Source organism: Salmo salar, chromosome 02 (genome assembly GCF_965601325.2).
Source record: "Salmo salar chromosome 02, fSalSal1, whole genome shotgun sequence".
NCBI classification, from domain to species: domain Eukaryota; kingdom Metazoa; phylum Chordata; class Actinopteri; order Salmoniformes; family Salmonidae; genus Salmo; species Salmo salar.
This window is the reverse complement of record NC_138292.1, coordinates 91,018,409-91,042,459: the sequence shown is the minus strand read 5'-3', so window position 1 is coordinate 91,042,459 and position 24,051 is coordinate 91,018,409. Positions and strand designations below refer to the sequence as shown.

The window sequence follows — 24,051 nt, the reverse complement described above, 5'->3', positions numbered from 1 at the left end:
AGAGCCTCCTGACTGGGCCCTGTTTTCACCTCCACACAGGAACACACACTCAGAGCCTCCTGACTGGGCCCTGTTTTCACCTCCACACAGGAACACACACTCAGAGCCTACGGGCTTTTCTAAAAACTCCACTTTTTGTGTTTTGCTCACTTTTTTTTTTTTTAACTACGTTCGAGATGTGGTATCCACTCGGCTCGCTGCCTCTGGAGATGTACTGATGTATATACTATTCTGATGGTATCCACTCGGCTCGCTGCCTCTCAGATCAAAGGTGGGTTCATCTGCTCCGTTCCCGAAGTGTGGTCACCCTGAGATCCCAAGTTTGAGGGATCCCTCGTGCACCATTTACCCAGGTCATCAGGAGCGGTCACCAAGTGAAGATTCACATCCCCCAAATGTGGTTTTTAATTTCTTTAATATCAAATGAGACAAACTTATCACACAAATCAGAGTTATACTTAAACTAAATCTTTATTCACTTAATAAGGGAGCAGGTCAATACAACACACAAATATAGGGTGAATCAATTGAGTGCTCTACGATAATGATGGCTGGTCGACGAATCACCCCCAGATGATTCATTGAGAGATGAATCACCCCCAGATGATTCATTGAGAGATGATTCATTGAGAGCCCCGAGACAAAAGTACAAAGGTCTTTTACAGACAAGATACACCCCTTTCAACCTACATGACGAACAATAGATGTATAGAACGGGTCACAAGGTTAAGATTTGCATGTAAGATACTTATAATTCTCAGCAGACAGTATCTGCTGTAAAAACAGTACTCTTTGTGTAGAGACCAGGGTCTGGCCCTGAGGTCATCTCTCCTTGGTACCATATAGAACAGAAACATTAACTCATGCTCTGGAATGCGGTCTCTATATTTTATCACCCAAAAGACATTGTAAATCTCCTGTCAGTGTTTTCTCCCAGAGGCCCATCCTCAGTAGAACACACAGACACAATAGTTATAAGAACCCTCTATTCTGTTAATAAAACAACCGTTTGATGCAATACAAGTATAATATCAATCTTGCAATTTTGCTCTCACAGTGCCCACTGAAAGTTGACTAGTAACAACAACTGGGACATAAAAGACACCCACCATGAGACCCACTAAATCTGCCCAAGAAGAGAGAAACAGAAGAAAAACCCACACCAAACTTAAAGACAGGAAGCAAACCAAAAAGGTGGAGCAACTAAAGGTGTTGACTCTCCACACGTATCAAGACAACTGGAGCACTGGGCCAGACACTCTTAAATAGAACCTGGACCAGCTCAGGTGAAACACCTTCCCACTAACGAGATGGACAAGCCAGCACAGGTGTAACACATACTGACTAACGAGGTGACACCAATCAGTGCACCGAAGACACATTTCAGTTGAATGCATTCAGTTGTACAACTGACTAGGTATCCCCCTTTCCCACGTGTTAAAGTCCAACCTCAAAACATAAATGGTAAAACCAAAGCCTGTAACACCTACCCCATTAAGTAAACAAATATATCATATATTTTGGTTGGACAAGTTTGCTCACCACCAACAGAAAACAACTTCCATTTCACATTATAATCAACTACAATGCTCCACCTTCACCAATATAAACATGGTGTCTACTGGCTGTCAACAATTAAAACAAGAAAAAACATATTTCTAGAACCTTATATTTACCCCCCACTAGCTTCTAGAACTCTCGTCCCCTTGGAACGAGCCCAAAAAAAACTCATCTCCAATACGGAAAAACATGCAGTCAAAAGAAATTGTGATCCATGGTAACTCACTGGCTAAACGCAAAACACCAATCTTTTTGACTGCCCACCCTTGAGACAATCAGCAACCAAGTTGTCCTTACCACGGAAATGTCTGATTTCAAGAGGAAACTCCTGCAATATCCGTAGTAACTTTCCACCTCACTGCAGAGCTTCTCTCTCTTTCAGGGTTCACTAGATAGGCATGTTGTTGGATCGGGGCCCAGTCCCCAATGTCATGCTCTAGTACATTTGGGTTGGCACATCTGAGAATGAACCCTGATATTCTAAAAGCAGGGCAACAATGTCAATATAATTGTACCAAAAATTGTCAGTTGGTTACATGAAATGTAAATATGAAATATTTGATTGCATAGTCATATTTTCAACGTCTTTTCAATTACATTTTGCTAGGTGGGATAGCCCAATGTCAAAACACAGTTTTAACCAATATGCAGAAACAGTTTGTGGTATATTGAAAACCTAAACATGAAATGGACTATCTATATTTTACAATTACATTTTAGTCATTTAGCAGACGCTCTTATCCAGAGCGACTTACAGTAGTGAATGCATACATTTCATAAAAAAATTTTTTTTCTTCCGTACTGGTGCCCCCGTGGGAAACGAACCCACAACCCTGGCGTTGCAAACACCATGCTCTACCAACTGAGCCACAAACATCTGCCACAATAATCTTATTACATACATTTTTTAAAACAAGCACCTTGTAAATTGCACAAGCACCAAAAATGCTGTTGTTTTGACAAGTAGCAATAAATCACTAATATCAATTAGGGGGGAAAAATCAGGCTGTACGTGATGTTGAAACTAACACAACTAAAAAACACATGGAAATGGGAGATATCTGTTACTTCACTGGTTAGAGGACAACCTGCAGAAGACAGTCAGCTACATTTTGGAGTGATGAATTTAAATTTAGGGGTCGCTAAACAAAGGAACACAACACTTATTTGTCATAACTCATTGATATCATGTTGAAATCAATTGCAGGAGAGGGGAGATGAGGTTGCACGTCCTGTTAAAAGTAACAGCTCAAAAAACACACAGAATTTGGGAATAATGTGTACATCACTGGTTAGAGGACAATTTGTAGAAAACAGCTAGCTACATTTTGAAGTGTTGCATTTTGATTCAAGTGGCTGGCCAACATGGTAAGTGTAACACAACTCTATTTTTGTTAGTCACTTTTTGTTAAATCACATAAATAGTACTCTTCCATTTCAGAGCCTGGATTTCCCACCTGAGGCTAATATCCATATCATGCTGAAATCAATAGAACAGGGGACAAACGTTTAGTGTTCTACATTGTGACATCATTAAAATACTGCTACTACAATGTTAAAACATTCTACATTGTGACATTAATTCATTGATATCATGAAACAACTCGTTCATGTATGAACTTTTATCAGATTATCTCTAGTCACAGCTATGAGATTTCTCTCCTGTGTGTGTTCTCTGGTGTAGAGTTAGATTGCTAGATGCAGCAAAACTCTTTCCACATTGATCACAGCTATAAGGTTTCTCTCCTGTGTGTGTTCTCTGGTGCAATGTCAGCTGGCCAGATTGAACAAAACTCTTCCCACATTGAGTACAGCTGTAGGGTTTCTCTCCTGTGTGTATTCTCTGGTGCACTGTCAGATCTGTAGATTGAACAAAACTCTTCCCACATATACCACAGCTATAAGGTTTATCTCCTGTGTGTATTCTCTGGTGTCGAGTCAGATGGCTAGATGTAGTTAAACTCTTCCCACATTGATCACAGCTATAGGATTTCTCTCCTGTGTGTGTTCTCTGGTGCAATGTCAGATGGCCAGATTGAACAAAAGTCTTCCCACATTGATCACAGCCATAAGATTTCTCTCCTGTGTGTGTTCTCTGGTGTCGAGTCAGCTGGCCAGATTGAACAAAACTCTTCCCACATTGACCACAGCTATAAGGTTTCTCTCCTGTGTGTATTCTCTGGTGTAGAGTCAGAATGCTAGATGAGGCAAAACTCTTTCCACATTGATCACAGCTATAAGGTTTCTTTCCTGTGTGTGTTCTCTGGTGTAACGTCAGCTGGCCAGATTGAACAAAACTCTTCCCACATTGACCACAGCTATAAGGTTTCTCTCCTGTGTGTATTCTCTGGTGTAGAGTCAGAATGCTAGATGAAGCAAAACTTTTCCCACATTGACCACAGCTATAAGGTTTCTCTCCTGTGTGTATTCTCTGGTGCACTGTCAGATCTGAAGATTGAACAAAACTCTTCCCACATTGCCCACAGCTATAAGGTTTATCACCCGTGTGTATTCTCTGGTGTTTAGTCAGACCACTAGAGTCAGTAAAACTCTTCCCACATTGATCACAGCAATATGGTTTCTCTCCTGTGTGTATTCTCTGGTGCACTGTCAGATGGCCAGATCGAACAAAACTCTTCCCACATTGATCACAGCCATAAGGTTTCTCTTCTGTGTGTCTTCTCTGGTGTCGAGTCAGATGGCTAGATGAAGTAAAACTCTTCTCACATTGAGTACAGCTTAAAGACTTCTCTCCTGTGTGTGTTCTCTGATGAATTTTAATGCCTGCTGAGGAGGTGAATCTCTTCCCACAGTCAGAGCAGCAGTGAGTTCTCTTCCCTGTGGATCTCTGCAGGTGTTTCTTGAGGTGTTCTGATCTGGAGAGACTCTTCTCTGCCTCGTCAGCATCATGATGTTGTTGAGGCTCCCCAGAGGATCCACGACTGTCCCGCCTCTCTCCTGTGTGAACGACAAAGTCGGACAGACGGTTAAAGGCCCACAACAGCAGAAATCCATTGTTTATTTGAGGTAAAAGGTGATGCCCAGATCATACCCATGAAGTTGTACAACAATTGACGTCTTAAGTTATTTGACCATTAAATCAAATCAAATTTATTTATATAGCCCTTCGTACATCAGCTGATATCTCAAAGTGCTGTACAGAAACCCAGCCTAAAACCCCAAACAGCAAGCAATGCATGTGAAAGAAGCACGGTGGCTAGGAAAAAGACAGTCAACTTAGCAACAATCATATTTTGTCTTGTTTTCACAATAGTGGTAACTAGAAATAAGTTATTCATGTTGTTGAAACACTAAGCAGTGTGCCAGACGACTTTTGGTCTCCAATATAGGCCCCTTTTTGTGTTTGCTAAAATTGCAGCATGAGGGCAATGCACACACAATTTGATTGTAGAAACTCCTCCATGCTAATGAGGAAACCACTAGTTATGGATGTAGTATATCTGGTAATGAGGAAACCACTAGTTATGGATGTAGTATATCTGGTAATGAGGAAACCACTAGTTATGGATGTAGTATATCTGGTAATGAGGAAACCACTAGTTATGGATGTAGTATATCTGCCTGGAGCAAAAAATGGTGAGCAAAGATTTTCGTTTTTCACAACGTATTCTGAATATTACAGCGCAAGATCAGCACAAGATCAGGAGTGCTACTCAAGGAAACTCACATTAAGCTCTGTGTCTATTCACTAATTCACCACCGTGGGGGAAAACTCAGGGGAGTTCTCATAGGCTGACAGCAAAAATAGCCTCCATTTACAGGTTGCTTATAAGTGCATTTCACATTACTTTTGGATTATAATTGTAAGGCTAGTTTGAAACCCCTGCTTAATATGTTTTTGTTATTGTCGCAAATCAACTGATTTATAGTTAAACACTTCAACCAGTAAAATGCTCTTTAGCTAGCTTTGCCATCAGCCTGACAATAAGGGTTTGTACACAAAGTTTTTAACCAATTGGCCCATAACTTCACCTAACAATAACATAGACCTACTGTAGGACCCATAACTTCACCTAACAACAACATAGACCTACTGTAGGAACCATAACTTCACCTAACAACATAGACCTACTGTAGGACCCATAACTTCACCTAAAAATAACATAGACCTACTGTAGGACCCATAACTTCACCTAACAATAACATAGACCTACTGTAGGACCCATAACTTCACCTAACAATAACATAGACCGACTGCAGGACCCATAACTTCACCTAACAACATAGACCTACTGTAGGAACCATAACTTCACCTAACAACAACATAGACCTACTGTAGGACCCATAACTTCACCTAACAACAACATAGACCGACTGTAGGACCCATCATTTCTTTACATTTTCTTTTTTAATTTCACTTTTATTTAACCAGGTAGGCTAGTTGAGAACAAGGTCTAATTTGCAACTGCGACCTGGCCAAGATAAAGCATAGCAATTCAACCCATACAACAACACAGAGTTACACATGGAGTAAACAAAACATACAGTCAATAATACAGTAGAACAAAAGAAAACAAAAAGTCTACATACAGTGAGTGCAAATGAGGTAAGTTAAGGCAATAAATAGGCCATGGTGGCAAAGTAATTACAATATAGCAATTAAACACTGGAATGGTAGATGTGCAGAAGATGAATGTGCAAGTAGAGATACTGGGGTGCAAAGGAGCAAGATAAATAAATAAACACAGTATGGGGATGAGGTAGGTCGATAGATGGGCTGTTTACAGATGGGCTATGTACAGGTGCAGTGATCTGTGAGCTGCTCTGACAGCTGGTGCTTAAAGCTAGTGAGGGAGATATGAGTCTCCAGCTTCAGAGATTTTTGCAGTTCGTTCAAGTCATTGGCAGCAGAGAACTGGAAGGAAAGACGACCAAAGGAGGAATTGGCTTTGGGGGTGACCAGTGAGATATACCTGCTGGAGCGCATGCTACGAGTGGGTGCTGCTATGGTGACCAGTGAGCTGAGATAAGGCGGGGCTTTACCTAGCAGAGACTTGTAGATAACCTGTAGCCAGTGGGTTTGGCAACGAGTATTAAGCGAGGGGCAACCAACGAGAGCGTACAGGTCGCAATGGTGGGTGGTATATGGGACTTTGGTGACAAAACGGATGGCACTGTGATAGACTGCATCCAGTTTGTTGAGTAGAGTGTTGGAGGCTATTTTACAGATGACATCGCCGAAGTCGAGGATCGGTAGGATGGTCGGTTGTACGAGGGTATGTTTGGCAGCATGAGTGAAGGATGCTTTGTTGCGATATAGGAAGCCGATTCTCGATTTAATTTTGGATTGGAGATGCTTAATGTGAGTCTGGAAGGAGAGTTTACAGTCTAACCAGACATCCAGGTATTTGTAGTTGTCCACGTATTCTAAGTCAGAGCAGTCCAGAGGAGTGATGCTGGACGGGCGAGCAGGTGCAGGCAGTGATCGATTGAATCGCAATTGAGAATCGATTCACTTTTAGATAAACTTCAGTTAGTGCTAAATACGGCTGCTAGAATCCTGACTAGAACCAAACATTTTTATCATATTACTCCAGTGCTAGCCTCTCTACACTGGCTTCCTGTTAAGGCAAGGGCTGATTTCAAGGTTTTACTGCTAACCTACAAAGCATTCCATGGGCTTGCTCCTACCTATCTTTCCGATTTGGTCCTGCCGTACATTCCTACACGTACGCTACGGTCACAAGACGCAGGCCTCCTAATTGTCCCTAGAATTTCTAAGCAAACAGCTGGAGGCAGGGCTTTCTCCTATAGAGCTCAATTTTTATGGAATGGTCTGCCTACCCATGTGAGAGACGCAGACTCGGTCTCAACCTTTAAGTCTTTACTGAAGACTCATCTCTTCAGTAGGTCCTATGATTAAGTGTAGTCTGGCCCAGGAGTGTGAAGGTGAATGGAAAGGCTGGAGCAACGAACGCCCTTGCTGTCTCTGCCTAGCCGGTTCCCCTCACGCCACTGGGATTCTCTGCCTCTAACCCTATTACAGGGCCTGAGTCACTGGCTTACTGGTGTTCTTCCATGCCGTCCCTAGGAGGGGTGCGTCACTTGAGTGGGTTGAGTCACTGACGTGGTCTTCCTGTCTGGGTTGGCGCCCCCCCTTGGGTTGTGCCGTGGCGGAGATCTTTGTGGGCTATACTCGGCCTTGTCTCAGGATGGTAAGTTGGTGGTTGAAGATATCCTTCTAGTGGTGTGGGGGCTGTGCGTTGGCAAAGTGGGTAGGGTTATATCCTGCCTGTTTGGCCCTGTCCGGGGGAATCGTCGGATGGGGCCCACAGTGTCTCCTGACCCCCCCTGTCTCAGCCTCCAGTATTTATGCTGCAGTAGTTTGTGTCTCGGGGGGCTAGGGTCAGTCTGTTATATCTGGAGTATTTCTCCTGTCTTATCCAGTGTCCTGTGTGAATTTAAGTTCTCTCTCTCTCTCTCTCAGGACCATGCCTCATGACTACCTGGCATGATGACTCCTTGCTGTCCCCAGTCCACCTGGCCGTGCTGCTGCTCCAGTTTCAACTGTTCTGCCTGCAGCTATGGAACACTGACCTGTTCACCGAACGTGCTGCCTGTCCCAGACCTGCTGCTTTCAACTCTCTAGAGACAGCAGCGGTAGAGATACTGTCAATGATTGGCTATGAAAAGCCAACTGACATTTACTCGAGAGGCTGACTTGTTGCACCCTCGACAACTACTGTAATTATTATTTGACCATGCTGGTCATTTATGAACATTTGAACATCTTGGCCATGTGCTGTTATAATCTCTACCTGGCACAGCCAGAAGAGGACTGGCCACCCCTCATAGCCTGGTTCCTCTCTAGGTTTCTTCCTAGGTTTTGGCCTTTGTAGGGAGTTTTTCCTAGCCACCGTGCTTCTACACCTGCATTGCTTGCCGTTTGGGGTTTTAGGCTGGGTTTCTGTACAGCACTTTGAGATATCAGAAGGGCTATATAAATACATTTGATTTGATGATGGAATATTTGACTATTTTGACTGCCAGAGCCAGTCGACCTCTGAAAATAACATTCAGTCCTTGGACCTTGAGGAGTAACGGGGGCAGCAATCAGCAGTAGAAACAATAACAAAGCGTACTCCCTGTCCGTTTCGGTAAAAAGCTGAGGGATGGGGCTGGAGAAATGCAACCATCCATGATATCAACATTCTAGTTTTAACCATGTTTTGAGGATATACAGTGTTTGTTTATATTTACTGACAAACATTGGAGTAAAAAAAAAGGTTATATTTTGGGATCTGATGGGGTACGACAGTTGAACTAAGCTCATGAGGCATTTATAAGTGATTTCTTCAAGAAACAATGGGTACATATTTTATTTATTTTATTTCACCTTTATTTAACCAGGTAGGCAAGTTGAGAACAAGTTCTCATTTACAATTGCGACCTGGCCAAGATAAAGCAAAGCAGTTCGACAACATACAAAAACTCAGAGTTACACATGGAGTAAAACAACATACAATCAATGATACAGTACACAAAAATAAGACTATATACAATGTGAGCAAATTATGTGAGATAAGAGAGGTAAAGGCAAAAAAAGGCCATGGTGGCAAAGTGAATAAAGTATAGCAAGTAAAACACTGGAATGGTAGAATTATAATTTGAAGAAAGTTCAAAGTTAAAATATAAATAATATGGTGCAAAGAAGCAAAATAATAAATAAAATAAATAAATACAGTAGGGGAAGAGGTAGTAGTTTGGGCTAAATTATAGATGGGCTATGTACAGGTGCAGTGATCTGGGAGCTGCTCTGATAGCTGGTGCTTAAAGCTAGTGAGGGAGATAAGTGTTTCCAGTTTCAGAGATTTTTGTAGTTCGTTCCAGTCATTGGCAGCAGAGAACTGGAAGGAGAGACGACCAAAGGAGGAGTTGGCTTTAGGGGTGACCAGAGAGATATACCTGCTGGAGCGCGTGCTACAGGTGGGTGCTGCTATGGTGACCAGTGAGCGGAGATAAGGGGGGACTTTACCTAGCAGGGTCTTGTAGATGACCTGGAGCCAATGTGTTTGGCGACGATTATGAAGCGAAGGCCAGCCAACGAGAGCGTACAGGTCGCAGTGGTGGGTAGTATATGGGGCTTTGGTGACAAAACGGATGGCACTGTGATAGACTGCATCCAGCTTGTTGAGTATGGTATTGGAGGCTATTTTGTAAATGACATCGCCAAAGTCGAGGATTGGTAGGATGGTCAGTTTTACGAGGGTATGTTTGGCAGCATGAGTGAAGGATGCTTTGTTGCGAAATAGGAAGCCAATTCTAGATTTAACTTTGGATTGGAGATGATTGATGTGAGTCTAGAAGGAGAGTTTACAGTCTAACCAGACACCTAGGTATTTGTAGTTATCCACAAATTCTAAGTCAGAACCGTCCAGAGAAGTGATGCTGGACAGGCGGGCAGGTGCAGGCAGCGATCGGTTGAAGAGCATGCATTTAGTTTTACTTGTATTTAGGAGCAGTTGGAGACCACGGAAGGAGAGTTGTATGGCATTGAAGCTCGTCTGGAGGGTTGTTAACACAGTGTCCAAAGAAGGGCCAGAAGTATACAGAATGGTGTCGTCTGCGTAGAGGTGGATCAGAGATTCACCAGCAGCAAGAGCGACATCATTGATGTATACAGAGAAAAGAGTTGGCCCAAGAATTGAACCCTGTGGTACCCCCATAGAGACTGCCAGAGGTCCGGACAGCAGGCCCTCCGATTTGACACACTGAACTCTATCAAAGAAGTAGTTGGTGAACCAGGCGACGCAATCGTTTGAGAAACCAAGGCTACTGAGTCTGCCGATGAGGATGTGGTGATTAACAGAGTCAAAATCTTTGGCCAGGTCAATGAATACGGCAGCACAGTATTGTTTCTTATCGATGGCGGTTACGATGTTGTTTAGGACCTTGAGCGTGGCTGAGGTGCACCCATGACCAGCTCTGAAACCAGATTGCATAGCGGAGAGGGTGCGGTGGGATTCGAAATGGTCGGTAATCTGTTTGTTGACTTGGCTTTCGAAGACCTTAGAAAGGCAGGGTAGGATGGATATAGGTCTGTAGCAATTTGGGTCAAGAGTGTCACCTCCTTTGAAGAGGGGGATGAGAGCAGCTGCTTTCCAATCTATGGGAATCTCAGACGACACGAAAGAGAGGTTGAACAGGCTAGTAATAGGGGTTGCAATAATTTCGGCAAATAATTTTAGAAAGGGTCCAGATTGTCTAGCCCAGCTGATTTGTAGGGGTCCAGATTTTGCAGCTCTTTCAGAACATCAGCTGAATGGATTTGGGAGAAGGAGAAATGGGGGAGGCTTGGGCGAGTAGCTGTGGGGGGGTGCAGTGCTGTTGAATGCAGTAGGGGTAGTTAGGTGGAAAGCATGGCCAGCTGTAGAAAAATGCTTATTGAAATTCTCAATTATAGTGGGCTTATCGGTGGTGACAGAGTTCCCTATCCTCAGTGCAGTGGGCAGTTGGGAGGAGGTGTTCTTATTCTCCATGGACTTTACAGTGTCCCAGAACTTTTTAGAGAACTTTTAATCATTAACGTATAAGTCCCAAAATGGATGTAACAACTGCTGATTGTCCCTTTAAGATTACATATTGGGCTAATCTAATAGGAGATATTGAGGACTACAGTATTTCAGGCATTGTCATTGGATGCATTTGATCAATTGTTAACGTTTTGTTGATGGTCCACTCTTGATGTTCTACACGTTACAGTGTAGTTTCAGCCATTCCTACAGAACAACAAAGTGTAGAACCCTTTACTGCATATTGGTTCAACGACTGCAGAGACGGTACTTACTGGTGTTAAACAGATCTCCAACCTCCTCTTCTTCCTCCAATGTGACAGTCATCTCCCCCTCCTCTTTCACTCCAATAACTGCTTCCTCTTTCTTTTCCTCCTCTTCTTTTACTGTAACATCCTCCTCCTCTTTCACTCTGAATGCATCGTCCTCTTCTTTCACTGAAACATCTTTCTCGTCTTCTTTCACTGTAACAGCCTCACCCTCTACTTGTTTTTGTATTGTAACAGCCTCCTCTTCCTCCTCCTCTTTGACGAGAGCTTCTTTCTCCGTCCAGCAGACCTCTTCTTTATCAGGAGGAGAGTAGCTTAGTGAACTCATGGTCGGAGATGTTAGCTAGTTAGCATTAGCGACTAGCCTAGTTCTAAGATAATTTAGCAAACCAGCTAGCTGACAAACAACGTAAATATATAATTAAATGGGCCAACAAGTACATACGACAGAAGTGTGTTTAATACACAGTGACTAATATACACCAAAACAGTGTAAAGAGCGTGAATGTTGTAGCTATGTTTGCTAGAAAGCTAGCGAGGTGTCTGACTAGCTGTTGTTGTTGAAGGAGCGTCCCGTCCACTAGATTATACGTCACACTGGCAGCATCGCCTGAACCTAAAAGACGCACCTCGCCATCTGCTGACTGGAGTGGGCAACGCAGTTGAGGAACCAAACGTTTATTTTTCATTTATTTCAGAAAAGGTTTTATATTATATTAAGTCGTTCAAAGAGAAGCATGTGTTGATTGATTCGTGTTTAATAAGTGAGATTTTAAAACAAACTTTACACCCACTACATATTTTCATTGAACCATACTTCTGACATGGATCATTTTGACCCCAGAGGCATATCTTTTATCATAGCCAAAATGTGGTTTATTCCAGTCTTCAAATGTTCATGTCTTTGTCAATCAACTTGTTCTTAATAAATCTAAATCATGGTTTATTGTTTCTGTATCAAAATGGACTCTTAACTAATTAAAATCCTTTGGAGTCATTTTGACTCCAGCCAAAAGCACCTTTGATAAATAGGACATTTATTTCAAATCAAAATCACATTTTATTGGTCACATACACGTGTTTAGCAGATATTATTGTGGGTGTAGCGAAATGCTTGTGTTTCTAGCTCCGACAGTGCAGATATATCTAACAATTTCACAACATATACCCAATACACAGAAATCTAAGTATTTGAATCTAGGTTTCTCTGTAGACAAGATCCATCCCACCAGAGGGTGGAGGGGCACCTGTATCAGTGGTTTTGACCAGATAGACACCTGCAGACACACAGTATAGTGCCTCCCATGTACTCTCCTAAGATTGGACTTTTCTATACCACGTATCACATGACTGTGTACAAAACTGCCAATGGTAGAAAACTCTGCCAGCGGTTTACAATGCATTCATTAAGTATTCAGACCCCTTCACTTTGGAGGAGAGAGCAGCTGTAACACAGTACCTGGTCTAGTTCATGACATTGAGGAGGAGAGAGCAGCTGTAACACAGTACCTGGTCTAGTTCATGACATTGAGGAGGAGAGAGCAGCTGTAACACAGTACCTGGTCTAGTTCATGACATTGAGGAGGAGAGAGCAGCTGTAACACAGTACCTGGTCTAGTTCATGACATTGAGGTAGAGAGCAGCTGTAACACAGTACCTGGTCTAGTTCATGACATTGAGGAGGAGAGAGCAGCTGTAACACAGTACCTGGTCTAGTTCATGACATTGAGGTAGAGAGCAGCTGTAACACAGTACCTGGTCTAGTTCATGACATTGAGGAGGAGAGAGCAGCTGTAACACTGTACCTGGTCTAGTTCATGACATTGAGGAGGAGAGAGCAGCTGTAACAGTACCAGTGGTGGAAAGTACTTCAGTAAAAGTACTTTCAAGTACGACTGAAGTAGTTGTTTTGGGGTATCTGTACTTTATTTTACTATTTTTGACAACTTTTACTTCACTACATTCCTAAAAGAAAATAATGTACTATTTAATCCATACATTTTCCCTGACACCCAAAAGTACTCGTTACATTCTGAATGTTTAGCAGGACAGGAAAATGGTCCAATTCAGCACTTATCAAGAGAACATCCCTGGTCATCCCTACTGCCTCTGATCTGGAGGACTCACTAAACAGAGAACATCCCTGGTCATCCCTACTGCCTCTGATCTGGAGGACTCACTAAACATAAATGCATCGTTTCTCAATTATGTCTGAGTGTTGGAGTGTACGCCTGGCTATCCGTAAACTGTAAAAACAAGAAGAAAAAAAATGTTTTTCCCACTAGCATCTAGAACTCTCGTATTACTAAAAACTCACTAGCTTCTAGAACTCGAATTCCTAAAACTTCCTAGCTTCTATTCCCCTTGGAACAAGCCCAAACAAAACTCATCTCCAATACGGAATAACATGCAGTCAAAAGAAATTGTGATCCATGGCAATGCACTGGCTAAACGCAAAACACAAATCTTTTTGACTGCCCACCCATGAGACAATCAACAACCAAGTTGTCCTTACCACAGACATGTCTGATTTCAAGAGGAAACTCCTGCAATATCCATAGTAACTTTCCACCTCACTGCGGAGCTTCTCTCTCTTTTCAGGGTTCACTAGATAGGCATGTTGTTGAATCGGGGCCCAGTCCCCAATGTCATGCTCTAGTACATTTGGGTTGGCACATCTGAGAATTAATCCTGATATTCTAAAAGCAGGGCAACAGTGATGCATTTACATTTAGGGGTCGCTTAACAACAGAACGCAACACTTATTTGTCATCACTCATCGATATCATGTTGAAATCAATTGTGCGAGAGGAGGGAGATGAGGTTGCACGTCCTGTTAAAACTAACAGTTCAAAAACCACACAGAATCTGGGAATAATGTGTACATCACTGGTTAGTGGACAACTTGTAGAAAACAGCTAGCTACATTTTGAAGTGTTGGATTTTGATACAAGTGGGTCACCAAAGTGGTAAACACCTAGCTACATTTTGAAGTGTTGCATTTTGATTCAAGTGGGTCACCAACGTGGTAAGTGGAACACAACTCTTTCTTTTGTTAGTCACTTTTTGTTAAATCACATAAATAGTAATTCTTCCATTTCAGAGCCTGGATTCCCCCCCCCGAGGCTAATATCCATATCATGTTGAAATCAATAGAACAGGGGGCAAACGTTTAGGGTTCTACATTGTGACATCATTAAAATACTCCTACTACAATGTTAAAACATTCTACATTGTGACATTAATTCATTGATATCATGAAACAACTCCTTCATGTATGTATTTTCTGATGTTTGATCAGAGATCTTTTATCAGAGAATCTCTTATCACATTGATCACAGCTATGAGATTTCTCTCCTGTGTGTGTTCTCTGGTGTACAATAAGACGGCTAGATGTAACAAAACTCTTCCCACATTGATCACAGCTATAAGGTTTCTCTCCTGTGTGTGTTCTCTGGTGTTTAGCGAGAGGGCCAGATGAAACAAAACTCTTCCCACATTGATCACAGCTATAAGGTTTCTCTCCTGTGTGTCTTCTCTGGTGTACAGTCAGATGGCTAGATGTAGTAAAACTCTTCCCACATTGATCACAGCTATAAGGCTTCTCTCCCGTGTGTGTTCTCTGGTGTATCATCAAATTTTGAGATGTACCAAAACTCTTCCCACATTGATCACAGCTATACGATTTCTCTCCTGTGTGTGTTCTTTGGTGTGATATCAGGTTGCTAGATGTAACAAAACAATTCCCACACTGAGCACAGCTATACGGTTTCTCTCCAGTGTGTATTTTGTGGTGTGATTTCAGACAGCTTGACTGAGTAAAACTCTTCCCACATTGATCACAGCTAAAAGGTTTCTCTCCTGTGTGTGTTCTCTGGTGCAGCTTCAAAGTCTGTGATGTTGAAAAGCTTTTACCACAATCTGAACAGTGGTGAGGCTTCTCTCCTGTGTGTACTCGCTGGTGTATTTTAAGTTCTGATGAATCTTTGCAACGTTTCCCACAGTCAGCGCAGAAGTGAGATTTCTCTCCAGTGTGAATTCTCAGGTGTACTTTTAGTGAATTTGATCTTGAGAAAAGTTTCCCACAGTCAGAGCAGCAGTAAGGTTTCTCTCCAGTGTGTACTCGCTGGTGTATTTTAAGTTCTGATGAAGATTTGCAATCTTTCCCACAGTCAGAGCAGCAGATAGATTTATTTCCTGTGGGTCTCTGCTGGTGTTTCTTGAGTTGTTCTGATGTGGAGAGACTCTGCTCTGGCTTGTCAGCATCATGATGTTGTTGAGGCTCTCCAGAGGATCCACGATAGTCACATCTCTCTCCTGTGTGAACAACAAAGTCAGACCATTTGAGGTAAAAGGTGATGCCCAGATCATACCCACGAAGTTGTACAACAACTGACGTCTGTTAAATTATTTGACAATTAAGACAGTCAAGTGAGCCGCAATAATCATATTTTGTCTTGTTTCCACATTAGTAATAACATTGATGATTGTAGGCTAGAAATAAGTTAAAGTTGTTGAAATCCTAAGCAGTGTGCCAGACGACTTTTGGTCTTCAATTTTGGCTCCTTTCTGTGTTTGCTAAAATTGTGGCACGAGGGCAATTCACACACAATTTGGTTGCAGAAAATCCTCCCTGCTAATGAGGAAACCGATAGTTATGGATGCAGTATATCTGCATATGGCAAAAATGGTGAGTGAAAATTTTAGTTTTTCACAATGTATTCTGAATATTACAGCACAAGATCAGGAGTGCTACTCAAGGAAACTCACACTAAGCTCTGTGTCTATTCACTAATTCACCACCGTGGGGGAAAACTCAGGGGAGTTCTCATAGGCTGACAGCAAAAATAGCCTCCATTTACAGGTTGCTTATAAGTGCATTTCACATTACTTTTGGATTAGAATTGTAGGGCTCGCTTGAATCTCCTGCTTAATATGTTTGTGTTATTGTCGCAAATCAACTTCTTTATACTTAAAAAACACTTCAACCAGTAAAATGCTCTTTGGCTAGCTTTGCCATCAGCCTAACAATGAGGGTTTGTACACTAAGTGTTGAACAAATTGGCCCATAACTTCACCTAACAATAACAGAGACCTACTGTAGGACCCATAACTTCACCTAACAATAACATAGACCTACTGTAGGACCCATAACTTCACCTAACAACAACAACATAGACCTACTGTAGGACCCATAACTTCATCTAACAAAAACATAGACCTAGGACTATAAATCATTTAATATTTCAGGTGAAACATGGAAACTAAAATGTCTGTCATGACATTTCATAACCTGATCACCAGATAATTTTGTGAATAATCCCACTAGGCTACTCTGTAATGTGTTGTCATTCTAAATGTCCTGAATAAAGGAAAATATCTGTGTGTTGTGCAATAGCCTATACATCAAGGAACAGTTCTCTACACATTATGAGCTAAGTATCTCTGTTTCCAAACAAACTAACGAGACCCTACTATAAATCAAGTAGACAATAACACATTATAAACATCAATTTGTTAGGGATGTTGGATCCAACGTGGAGCACAGCATAACTTGCTTTACCGGTGTAATGAATGAATGAAGAAGCACATTTGACAGACATGCGGAAATTATTTCCTGGATCATCTGATGATAGTTGAACATGTGACTGTAACTAAACAGCTACAGAATTAAGTATTATGTGTAATTATTGAAGAACCGCATTAATGACAGTATCCATTTGGGTGTTGTCAATAAAGTCAAGGTGACTCTAGGTAAGAACCATTGGATTTAGCAAACTCTTAAATGATTTAGGATTTCTGTGCCCGTGAAAACTGTTTTCCCAGCGTAACATAAGGAGACACTAAATGTTACGTAGTTAGAGAGCATTTCAGAGATCTGAATACAAAAATCTGTCTGACAGCAAGATCCAGTATTTAAAACCTGTTAGGGCTAGGGGGCAGTATTGACACGGCTGGATAAAAAACATACCCGATTTAATCTGGTTACCACTCCTACCCAGTAACTAGAATATGCATATACTTATTACATATGGATAGAAAACACCCTAAAGTTTCTAAAACTGTTTGAATGGTGTCTGTGAGTATAACAGAACTCAAATGGCAGGTCAAAACCTGAGAGATTCCTTTACAGGAAGTGGCCTGTCTGACCATTTCTTGAACTTCTTTTCCATCTCTATCTTTTACTAAGGATCTCTGCTCTAACGTGACACTTCCCACGTCTTCCATAGGCTCTCAGAGCCCGGGAAAAAACAGAATGTCGTCATTCCAGCCCCAGGCTGAAACACATTATCGCCTTTCTCAAGTGGCCGATCAAGGGACTCTGGGCTTATGCGCGTGACCCGACCGCCCCCGCCTTTGTGATTTTTTCCTCTGTTTGCCGAAAAGGAGATTCCCTGTCGGAATATTATCGCTTTTCTACGAGAAAAATGGCGTAAAAATTGATTTTAAACAGCGGTTGACATGCTTCGAAGTACGGTAATGGAATATTTAGAATTTTATTGTCACGAATTGCGCCATGCGCGCGACACTTCTTTACCATTTCGGATAGTGTCTGGAACGCACGAACAAAACGCCGCTATTCGGATATAACGATGGATTATTTTGGACCAAACCAACATTTGTTATTGAAGTAGACGTCCTGGGAGTGCATTCTGACGAAGACAACAACAGGTAATCAAACTTTTATAATAGTAAATATGATTATGGTGAGTGCTAAACTTGCCGGGTGTCTAAATAGCGAGCCCGTGATGCCTGGGCTATGTACTTAGAATATTGCAAAATGTGCTTTCACCAAAAAGCTATTTTAAAATCGGACATATCGAGTGCATAGAGGAGGTCTGTATCTATAATTCTTAAAATAATTGTTATGCTTTTTGTGAACGTTTATTGTGAGTAATTTAGTAAAATGTTAGCGAATTCCCCGGAAGTTTGCGGGGGGTATGCTAGTTCTGAACGTCACATGCTAATGTAAAAAGCTGGTTTTTGATATAAATATGAACTTGATTGAACAAAACATGCATGTATTGTATAACATAATGTCCTAGGTGTGTCATCTGATGAAGATCATCAAAGGTTAGTGCTGCATTTAGCTGTCTTCTGGGTTTTTGTGACATTATATGCTAGCTTGAAAAATGGGTGTCTGATTATTTCTGGCTTGGTACTCTGCTGACATAATCTAATGTTTTGCTTTCGTTGTAAAGCCTTTTTGAAATCGGACAGTGTGGTTAGATTAACGAGAGTCTTGTCTTTAAAATGGTGTAAAAAGGTCATATGTTTGAGAAATTGAAGTAATAGCATTTCTAAGGTATTTGAAAATCGCGCCACGGGATTACACTGGCTGTTGCGTAGCCCAGAGAGGTTAAAATAAATGTTTATGCCATTTTTCTCGTAAAAAAGCGATAATATTCCGACCGGGAAAGCGTGTATACGTACAAAGAGAGAGAAAATAAAAGCATGGGATCCCCTCGTGCACGATCCTGAGTTTCATAGTACTGTGACCGGCCACTATCCAAACGCGCTACTTTTTTTTCAGCCAGAGCCTGCAAAGCCACGATTCAGCTTTTTGCCGCCTTCTGAGAGCCGTAGGAAGTGTCACGTAACAGCAGAGATCCCCTGTAATGGATAGAGATAATCAAGAAGGCCAAGAAATGGTCAGACAGGGTACTTCCTGTACAGAATCTTCTCAGGTTTTGGCCTGCCAAATGAGTTCTGTTATACTCACAGACACCATTCAAACAGTTTTAGAAACTTTGGAGTGTTTTCTATCCAAAGCTAATAATTATATGCATATTCTAGTTTCTGGGCAGGAGTAATAATCAGATTAAATCGGGTACGTTTTTTATCCGGCCGTGAAAATACTGCCCCCTATCCATAACAGGTAAATACATGGGGTGTTTTTTTTTTTTTTTAAATACACGTCATAACATTTCAACCAATCAATTGGTAGAATACTTTAAAAAAAAATTTTTTTTATCTGGGACAGCCCTAGAACATAGTGCATTCAGACCCCTTCCCTTTTTACACATTTTGTTGCATTACAGCCTTATTCTGATATGGATTTAAAAAAAAATGTCATGATCAATCTTCAGACAATACCTCATAATGACATCACAATAACCCATAAAAGTGAGAAAAAAAGTTTAGAAATGCTTGCATACCAGTGGTTGTATCACTGTAGGTCATGCCAGTAGGTTACAGTAGGTTGTAACTCTAGGTCATGCCAGTAGGCTACAGTAGGTTGTAACTCTAGGTCATGCCAGTAGGTTACAGTAGGTGTAACTCTCTAGGTCATGCCAGTAGGCTACAGTAGGTTGTATCTCTCTAGGTCATGCCAGTAGACTACAGTAGGTTGTATCTCTCTAGGTCATGCCAGTAGTCTACAGTAGGTTGTAACTCTAGGTCATGCCAGTAGGCTACATTAAGTTGTAACTCTCTAGGTCATGCCAGTAGGCTACAGTAGGTTGTATCTCTCTAGGTCATGCCAGTACGTTACAGTAGGTTGTAACTCTCTAGGTCATGCCAGTAGGTTACAGCAGGTTGTAACTCTCTAGGTCATGCCAGTAGGCTACAGTAGGTTGTATCTCTCTAGGTCATGCCAGTAGGTTACAGTAGATTGTAACTCTCTAGGTCATGCCAGTAGGTTACAGTAGGTTGTATCTCTCTAGGTCATGCCAGTAGGTTACAGTAGGTTGTATCTCTCTAGGTCATGCCAGTAGGTTACAGTAGGTTGTATCTCTTTAGGTCATGCCAGTAGGTTACAGTAGGTTGTATCTCTCTAGGTCATGCCAGTAGGTTACAGTAGGTTGTATCTCTCTAGGTCATGCCAGTAGGGTACAGTAGGTTGTAACTCTCCAGGTCATGCCAGTAGGTTACAGTAGGTTGTAACTCTCTAGGTCATGCCAGTAGGTTACAGCAGGTTGTAACTCTCTAGGTCATGCCAGTAGGCTACAGTAGGTTGTATCTCTCTAGGTCATGCCAGTAGGTTACAGTAGATTGTAACTCTCTAGGTCATGCCAGTAGGTTACAGTAGGTTGTATCTCTCTAGGTCATGCCAGTAGGTTACAGTAGGTTGTATCTCTCTAGGTCATGCCAGTAGGTTACAGTAGGTTGTATCTCTCTAGGTCATGCCAGTAGGTTACAGTAGGTTGTATCTCTCTAGGTCATGCCAGTAGGTTACAGTAGGTTGTATCTCTCTAGGTCATGCCAGTAGGGTACAGTAGGTTGTAACTCTCCAGGTCATGCCAGTAGGTTACAGTAGGTTGTATCTCTAGGTCATGCCAGTAGGTTACAGTAGGTTGTATCTCTCTAGGTCATGCCAGTAGGTTGTATCTCTCTAGGTCATGACAGTAGGTTACAGTAGGTTGTAACTCTCTAGGTCATGCCAGTAGGTTGTATCTCTCTAGGTCATGCCAGTAGGTTACAGTAGGTTGTAACTCTCTAGGTCATGCCAGTAGGTTACAGTAGGTTGTAACTCTCTAGGTCATGCCAGTAGGTTACAGTAGGTTGTATCTCTCTAGGTCATGCCAGTAGGTTACAGTAGGTTGTATCTCTCTAGGTCATGCCAGTAGGTTACAGTAGGTTGTAACTCTCTAGGTCATGCCAGTAGGTTACAGTAGGTTGTATCTCTCTAGGTCATGCCAGTAGGCTACAGTAGGTTGTATCTCTCTAGGTCATGCCAGTAGACTACAGTTGGTTGTATCCAAGTGGAAACAATTATCAACCCAATGTGGAAAGTGTTGAATTTGGTCAACAACAAAATGAATGGCTTATTTCCTACATGAGGTTTACTTGATCTAACAGAAGTTTCGTAATGATTAAGTTGTTATGTGGACACGTGACATACCGACAACTTTGATAAAAACACTATAGGAGTTGTCTCCAGATCGCTATGCATATTCATGCTAGTAGCTTAGCATCTCTCTCCATTGAATACAGGTGGTTGACGTCAACAACCCTCATAGAATATAAACAATAGATTACAATAATAAGATGAATCCACCAATCCAAAGACAGGATAGGCGGGAGATAGACAACCCACAGTGCAGCTTTGTGGACAACGACTCCCCTTGTTAGGGCGGAGAGACATCTTGTCAGTATATCCATAATCTTTGGTGTAGCCAACCCAACTCTCACATGGCTCTATTGGAGGACACGGTGTGTAGTAAAACATCACTACATTAAAATCACTACATGCCGTGGCCCCCCAGTCTGCGGTCAGCAGATAGACCCTTCTCAAATATATATGTTAAGTCACTTTTTGGAAACGGAACGGAGAAAACAAGGGGTAGCTTGTTCTCTACGTCCTGATTCTAGACATATCAGTCATCATCCCAGGGCCCTCCGTTGAAGAGGTATTGACGAGCCAACTCCGAATATCCAAAATGTTAAAAACTAATTGAAGGCGGTACTTACTGGTGTTACTCAGATCTCCTATCTCCTCCTCTTCATCTTTCAATGTGACAGTAATCTCTCCTTCCTTCTTCACTCCAAAAACTGCATCCTCCTCTTTCTCTTCCTCCTCCTCTTTCACTCTGAACGCGTCTTCCTCTTCTTTCACTGAAACGTCTTTCTCTTCTTGTTTTACTGTAACATCCTCCTCTTCCTTCTCCTCTTTCACGACAATGTTCAGCCCCAGAGCTTCTTTCTCCGTCCAGCAGACCTCCTCTTCTTTAACAGGAGGGGAGTAGTTTAGGGAGCTCATGTTCGGGGATGTTAGCTAGCTAGCTATCATTAGCGACCAGGCTAATGCTAACTTAACCAGCCAGCTACTATAGCTGACTAATACAAAATAACGTAATATTAACCTTAAATAGGTTAACAAGTAGATACGACACAAGTGTGTCTAAAACACAGTAGGTAATATAGACCGAAAGCGTATAAATATCTTGAATCTTTCGGCTATGTTGGCTAGCAAGCTACCGAGGTGGTTGACGAGCTGTTTATGAAGAACCGTCCACTAGATTATACGTCACGCTTGCAGCATCGCCTTAAAGACGCACATCGCCGTCTGCTGACTGGAGGGAAACGCAGTTGAAGATCAGATTTTATTTTCAGACAAAGATTATTTTACATGGATTTAATTAAATAATACTGTTATATTGAGACATACAAAGACAGGGATGTGTTGGTTGATTAGTGCGAATAAAAAAACATGTTTATTACAGCACATTTAATGCAGTTTCATTAAGTCAAACAACATCTAAATAAGTAGCCAGCTACTGTAGGTCTATACTGCTCCTACATGGAGTAACAATACATCATGTAGATGTATATAAGGAACAGACTAGGTCTATACTGCTCCTACATGGTGTAACAATACATCATGTAGATGTATATAATGAACAGACTAGGTCTATACTGCTCCTACATGGTGTAACAATACATCATGTAGATGTATATAATGAACAGACTAGGTCTATACTGCTCCTACATGGTGTAACAATACATCATGTAGATGTATATAATGAACAGACTAGGTCTATACTGCTCCTACATGGTGTAACAATACATCATGTAGATGTATACTACCGTTCAAAAGTTTGGGGTCACTTAGAAATGTTCTTGTTTTTTAAAGAAAGCACATTTTTCATCCATTAAAATAATAATACCATTGATCAGAAATACAGTGTAGACATTGTTAATGTTGTAAAAAATATATATTTTTAAAATAAATAAATGCACCTTTATCTAACCAGGTGGCCAGTTGAGAACAAGTTCTCATTTACAACTGCGACCTGGCCAAGATAAAGCAAAGCAGTGCGACACAAACAACAACTTGTTCTTTAACAAAGCTTTTCTAAACAGTGTTTTTGCATAACAATTAGGCAGTAGAACAACAATAATCATCACCCTCTTGACCAATCTTCCCTCCCCTTAACATTGGGTTGATTCAGACCCTGCCAGTGTACCAGGTGGACATTGGGTTTGATTCAGACCCTGTCAGTGTACCAGGTGGACATTGGGTTTGATTCAGACCCTGTCAGTGTACCAGGTGGACATTGGGTTTGTTCCAGACCCTGTCAGTGTACCAGGTGGACATTGGGTTGATTCAGACCCTGTCAGTGTACCAGGTGGACATTGGGTTGATTCAGACCCTGCCAGTGTACCAGGTGGACATTGGGTTTGTTTCAGACCCTGTCAGTGTACCAGGTAGACATTGGGTTTGATTCAGACCCTGCCAGTGTGCCAGGTGGACATTGGGGTTGATTCAGACCCTGTCAGTGTACCAGGTGGACATTGGGTTTGATTCAGACCCTGTCAGTGTACCAGGTGGACATTGGGTTTGTTCCAGACCCTGTCAGTGTACCAGGTGGACATTGGGTTGATTCAGACCCTGTCAGTGTACCAGGTGGACATTGGGTTGATTCAGACCCTGTCAGTGTACCAGGTGGACATTGGGGTTGATTCAGACCCTGCCAGTGTACCAGGTGGACATTGGGTTTGATTCAGACCCTGTCAGTGTACCAGGTGGACATTGGGTTTGATTCAGACCCTGTCAGTGTACCAGGTAGACATTGGGTTTAATTCAGACCCTGTCAGTGTACCAGGTGGACATTGGGTTTGATTCAGACCCTGCCAGTGTGCCAGGTGGACATTGGGGTTGATTCAGACCCTGTCAGTGTACCAGGTGGACATTGGGTTTGATTCAGACCCTGTCAGTGTACAAGGTGGACATTGGGTTGATTCAA

The 24,051-nt window shown here is 41.9% G+C and overlaps 2 protein-coding genes across 2 annotated transcripts; both read right to left on the bottom strand.

The window, feature by feature from the left end:
• Positions 1-452: 452 nt before the first annotated feature.
• On the bottom strand, positions 453-8,034 carry LOC145864252 (uncharacterized). The gene is made up of 2 exons (XM_082969652.1): positions 8,028-8,034; positions 453-4,518 (listed from the first exon to the last, which is right to left on the bottom strand). The coding sequence occupies exons 1-2, from the start codon at positions 8,032-8,034 to the stop codon at positions 3,197-3,199; spliced, it is 1,329 nt and encodes a 442-aa protein (XP_082825778.1). The 3' UTR covers positions 453-3,196.
• A 926-nt stretch (positions 8,035-8,960) lies between these two features.
• Positions 8,961-22,304, bottom strand: LOC145864034 (uncharacterized). Its single transcript, XM_082968950.1, has 2 exons — positions 21,776-22,304; positions 8,961-15,679 (listed from the first exon to the last, which is right to left on the bottom strand). The coding sequence occupies exons 1-2, from the start codon at positions 22,062-22,064 to the stop codon at positions 14,634-14,636; spliced, it is 1,335 nt and encodes a 444-aa protein (XP_082825076.1). The 5' UTR covers positions 22,065-22,304; the 3' UTR covers positions 8,961-14,633.
• Between the last annotated feature and the right edge of the window lie 1,747 nt (positions 22,305-24,051).

Bases quoted from the DNA above. Each gene is read 5' to 3' on its own strand.
- LOC145864034 (XM_082968950.1), bottom strand. From the start codon at position 22,064: ATGAGCTCCCTAAACTACTCCCCTCCTGTTAAAGAAGAGGAGGTCTGC. The intron at 15,680-21,775 runs GTAAGTACCGCC...TTGTTCACACAG, and splicing joins AGGAGATCTGAGTAACACCA to GAGAGAGATGTGACTATCGT.